Raw genomic sequence first — 4,989 nt, 5'->3', positions numbered from 1 at the left:
TAAAATGCGTGAGCAATATTTAAATAAACCTTTAGCGACCATTAAACCCTTTTACACTATTTTTGAATGGGGAAAGAGCTTTGAGGCGATTTTGAAGAGAGAAAATCATTGTTCTTCATTGAGGTAAGGATTTTGGACCCTAAAACTCGATTATTTCTGATTAAGGAACAAAATATCAGTGTTTAATTCATGAAAATCAGTAGAAAAGGTGGAGTTAGGGCTTGAGAAAATGAGATCTTCTAGGGATGATTTGAGGGGTCAAACGAACTCCGATTTTTGAGTTCTTTATATGTACGGACTCATGAGATGATGAAAAACATTTTGGTATAAAGTTTGTTCAGTTCCGAGACGGGCCCGGGGTCAGGTTTTGACTGATTTCGGGTTTTGTGCTTAAAATCGATATTTTTCAATTGGAATTCATTCGTTTAGCATAATTTGATGATAAAAATCTGAACTTGGTAGATTTGGAGCACTCGAAAGTTGGTTCGAGAGGCAAGCATGTTGCAGAGTAGCTTTTCGGGCTAGTTCGAGGTAAGTAGTGATTTTAAATGTTGTTCTGAGGGTATGAAACCCCAGATTATACAACATTCGGCTGTGTTGAGGTGACGCACATGCTAGATGGCGAGCGTGGGGTCGTGCGCCGTTGGGGATTGTGACTTAGTCCATCCCGAGTGACTATTTTTCTGTATATTTGGTAGCTAATTGTTTGATATTATTATACTTTGGGCTAAATGCCATATTTGGGCTTCGTGCCAACTGTTTGAACCCTTAGGGGATCGTTAATGATATTTTCCTCATTGTTTGATTTCATACTTGTGCTTAGTCATGCCGGATCTTTCAATGTTTTCAAAACTCAGCTATGTTAATATGTTTTAGAAATCTTAAATGGTGTTTTAAAGATATTTTAGCTGAGCTGCATATTTTTACTGTTGCCCAAAAGGCTTATGAGATTCTAACTGAGTAAGGCCGAGGGCCTGTATTGTGAGGATACTTTTGGGTAGGGCTGCACGCCGCAGCAGTGATACACTAATGATAATGAGGCCGAGGGCCTGAGATTGTACGTCACGAGGTGGCTTGATATTGATATGAGGCCGAGAACATGTTTATGATGCCACGAGATGGCTTGATATTGTGCGTGAGTCGTAAGAGGCCCCTCCAGGAGTCTGCACACCCCTAGTGAGCGCGGGTACCCATTGTGATATGAGATATAGTCCGAGGGGCTGGTGTTGTTCCATGATATTGCCCGAGGGACGGATTTCGTTGACATTGTGCCCGAAGGGCGGATTTTTATGTGTTTACCATTCCTAGTCGTTTTTCCTATCTATTGTTGACTGCTTAAAAAGGTGTTTTTATGAGATTTCATCGTTAAATTGTGTTACTAATTTTGTTATGCCTCTGATAGCTAAATGTTGTGTTTAACGTGATTTTATATCGTTCAGTCTTCATTTATTCTTATTACTCACTGAGTTGGAAGTACTCACTTTACTCCATGCACCTCTGTATGCAGATTCGGGCGCTACAGGTCCTGCTACTGAGGGTTGATAGTCCCAGCAGATCTTTGGAGGTTCACTAGGTAACTGCTTGGCTATTCGCAGCCCAGTGCAACCTCCCTCTATCTTATTTCTTTTCTGATTCAGTTATTTAGTAGTGGAGTAGACTTTCAGACTGGTAGTATTGTTTTAGATGCTCATGACTGGTGACACCCGGATGTCGGGCTGTGTTGGCTTTTATTTCCGCAAATTATACTGTTAAATGCTTATTTTGGGATTTTATTTCTGATTAAAGACTTAGTAGTTATTATTTTAATTGCTTAAAGTGAATTGGAAGTGAGTCGACTGGCTTTGTCTTCACGAGAGGCGTCGTCACAACCGGTTTGGGTTTAGGATCGTGACATATACTCCCTCTGTTTCAATTTAGATGAAGTAGTTTAACCTCAACACGAAGTTTAAGAAAAAAGAAGAAGACTTTTGAAACTTGTGGTTTTAAAGCTTAAGGGGTAAAAGCTTTGTAGGACCATGATATTTGTGTGATTATAAAAGTTTCTCATTAAGGGTAAAATGAAGAGTTTGCAGTTGAATTATTTCTAAATTTAGAAATGTGTCATTTATTTTGAAACAGATTAAAAAGGAAAGTAGCTCATCTAATTTGAAAGGAGGGGAGTATAAGAAAATAGCTGGAGCGTGGAATGAGCCCCTTAATTCTGAGCTCCGCCTCTTAGAATGTATTTGTTTGATTTTCTATCAAATTCATATTGGAGTGCGATTAAATTTGATTTTGCACCGAAATGTACCCCTTGGGATCTCTTAAACGTTGCTCTCAGAAGAGACAATATTCCTCTACTTTTTAAGTTCTATATTTCTTTGAGTAAAGTCATCAATTTTGAAACTAAGTGCAAATGCAACTTCACAATATAATATTGATCCATATTCCATAGTTTCTCATAATATTGTAATTCATATGTGGATGTACATTCATGTGATGTTTAGAAAAAGAAAAGGAAAATAGTCATACTTCAACTAATGCTTGCCTAGTTGATACTTGATACCACTATTACTGCTACTTGTAATTCAAAGGAGAAAACTTTGAGGAGAAGGCAAATTCTAGAAGTTAGAGCCAAAACAAAGTTGCAAAAGCAGATCTTCCTCTCCTTCATCACCATATCCATACCTCCTTTCTCTTTACACAATCCAAATCATCAAACCTAAATTTACACTATGTAATTACATTCTCTATGGCCCAACCCCCAAAGCTCTACCAAACTTCTCAGCCGTTGGACCTACCTGCATTGAACAATATAGTGTTATCAGAATAAATGCATTCTTTGTCGTATACTCCCTCCGCTCCACCATAGCTGATCAGTTTATCTTTTTATTTTGGTCCAAAATAAGTATTCATTTATATAATTAAAAAAAATCAATTTGTTTTTCGAAATTACCTTATGTACGTATCCCTAAAAAATCTTTTACTTTTCACATTAAATTATGCTGCAACATTTAATTAAGGATAGTTTAGTCACACTAACTATTTTTATCTAGATTTTAGTATTTCCTTAATGGATGTGCCCAAGGCAAATTGATCACTTATTGTGGACTAAAGGAGTATCCAACAAGAATCATAAATTGATTAGATTTAACTTGACTTTCAATCTATGACAATCATCCTCTCTTTGAACTTAAAACCGACAATGTGAGCAAGCTACCATTAAATATAACCAACAAGGATATTTTTTAAAAAAATATCCTTGTTTAGTGCTACTTATCAAGAAGTAAACCAACTTCTCTATTTTTTTGTTTCTAGTGGAATACTAACCTCATCCTCCATATTTGGCATAACTCTTCTTCTTGAATGCTGATTTTGTAAATAGCAAACAAGCAAGTACTAACCCCACACCAACCAGTCCACCCAAGACAATAGCCACCGTCTTCTGTGTAATCTTCCTTATTCCTGCACCCCAATAAATCCAGTACAAACATTAGATTAATTAAATAATGATTAAGAGACCCCTTTAAATAATTAAGAAAAATAATGCAACTAGATAAATATTACTACTACTACTACCATTTACTTACCACCTGATGGAGAAAATGATTTAGTAGGAACACCACTGGGATAATAAGTGTAACGAATGTAGCACTGTTGCAGATAAATTTGAGCAGAAATGGCAGAACCACATTGGCTTTTGGCTTCCATAGCAGCATTTTCCACACAGTTCACACAGTCCCCACTTCCTAAATCACCTTCACATTGACCCAACACATAAACCGACTGATAACCACCTGTATAAAATCCCTTATTACCACTTGAAGAAACTCCTTTAGCTATCTGTCCTAGTGCTGTTTCCAGCCTGTCCAGAAAACCATCTCCACTCGCTCGAGTTGACGCGCACACCTTGTACAACAACTCGGTCGGACCCACTGTCTGAAACCCAGCAATTTCGTACCTTAAATAACAACCATTTAGCTGGATTCTTGCAGCAATTGATTGCCCGCACAGTTTTTGCGACATATCTGGGATTTTTTGAATGCAAGTGTTGCAGTCTTTGTTAGAGAGATCGCCTCTGCATTGAAAGAGGCCGGAAATATCTGACTGGCCACCGCCGGCGGTGGTTTTGTGGAAATTAGTGGAGGAGGATTGAGAAACTAAGTTGTTAAAAAGGGTGTTGAGTGTTTGGGTGTAAACCCCAGTTGAGTCTTGGAATTTTTGGTTGGCACAGCCTTTGTAAACAAAATTTGTCATTTCAGAGGTGGATCCAAGAATGGGAAATGAAGGTAGAAAAAATAAGAATAGGAAAAGGGAAACAAATTGATATGGACGCATTTCAGTGTTAGAATATTAGGGGAAGATTTTGGTTTTTTGGGTAAGAGCAAAGAAAGCAAAACAGTGTCTTGTTTGTAAAGAAAGGGAAATTTGAGGAGATGCCTTTCCCTTTAAATACCTTCATCTTCCTGTCCAACTCAACAGTTGGCAAAAAGTTATGACCACGTTTGACAAGGATTATTAATTAAACTAAGAGATGTTTAATTTGGACCAATTGATAAGATTATATTACTTTCTAGTGGTACTAATTGTGGCTAATGAACAAAAAGGAAAGTTCTAATGAGGAGGTAATGAGATAGGATCATGGGGACACTGCCCAGATAGGACGACGGTTTGTACTAGTGAGCAGTGACGAAATTAGAAATTTATCCAAAGGTAATTAAATTTAAAAGAATGGAAAAAAGATTCCGACAAAGAATGTTAAATATATGTTATATACCTTTAAAATATAATATTTTACCTATATACACAATATAATTTTTCGACGATCCTTATAACCATAGGCTTCGCCACCGCTAATGAGTAGCGTGGCACAAGGAGAATGTGAACGCCATATTGTCAAGTACTTTTGATTGTATTAACATAACATTTTTGGTATTAATATATGTTAATAATGAGGGTGGCTTTGGCTATGCCTTACGCGTTAAGTTTAATGTTTGAATTAATAATATT

At 37.0% G+C, this 4,989-nt stretch overlaps 1 protein-coding gene across 1 annotated transcript; it reads right to left on the bottom strand.

Moving 5' to 3' along the window:
* Positions 1 to 2,402: 2,402 nt before the first annotated feature.
* On the bottom strand, positions 2,403 to 4,403 carry LOC104228715 (plasmodesmata-located protein 2-like). Its single transcript, XM_009781237.2, has 3 exons — positions 3,570 to 4,403; positions 3,310 to 3,444; positions 2,403 to 2,780 (listed from the first exon to the last, which is right to left on the bottom strand). Exons 1-2 carry the CDS (start codon positions 4,315 to 4,317, stop codon positions 3,311 to 3,313), a joined length of 882 nt encoding a protein of 293 aa, XP_009779539.1. The 5' UTR covers positions 4,318 to 4,403; the 3' UTR covers positions 2,403 to 2,780; position 3,310.
* Between the last annotated feature and the right edge of the window lie 586 nt (positions 4,404 to 4,989).

This window comes from Nicotiana sylvestris, chromosome 9, assembly GCF_000393655.2.
Source record: "Nicotiana sylvestris chromosome 9, ASM39365v2, whole genome shotgun sequence".
NCBI lineage: Eukaryota > Viridiplantae > Streptophyta > Magnoliopsida > Solanales > Solanaceae > Nicotiana > Nicotiana sylvestris.
Note: the sequence above shows the minus strand (reverse complement) of the source record. Positions and strands in the feature narration are given on the sequence as shown.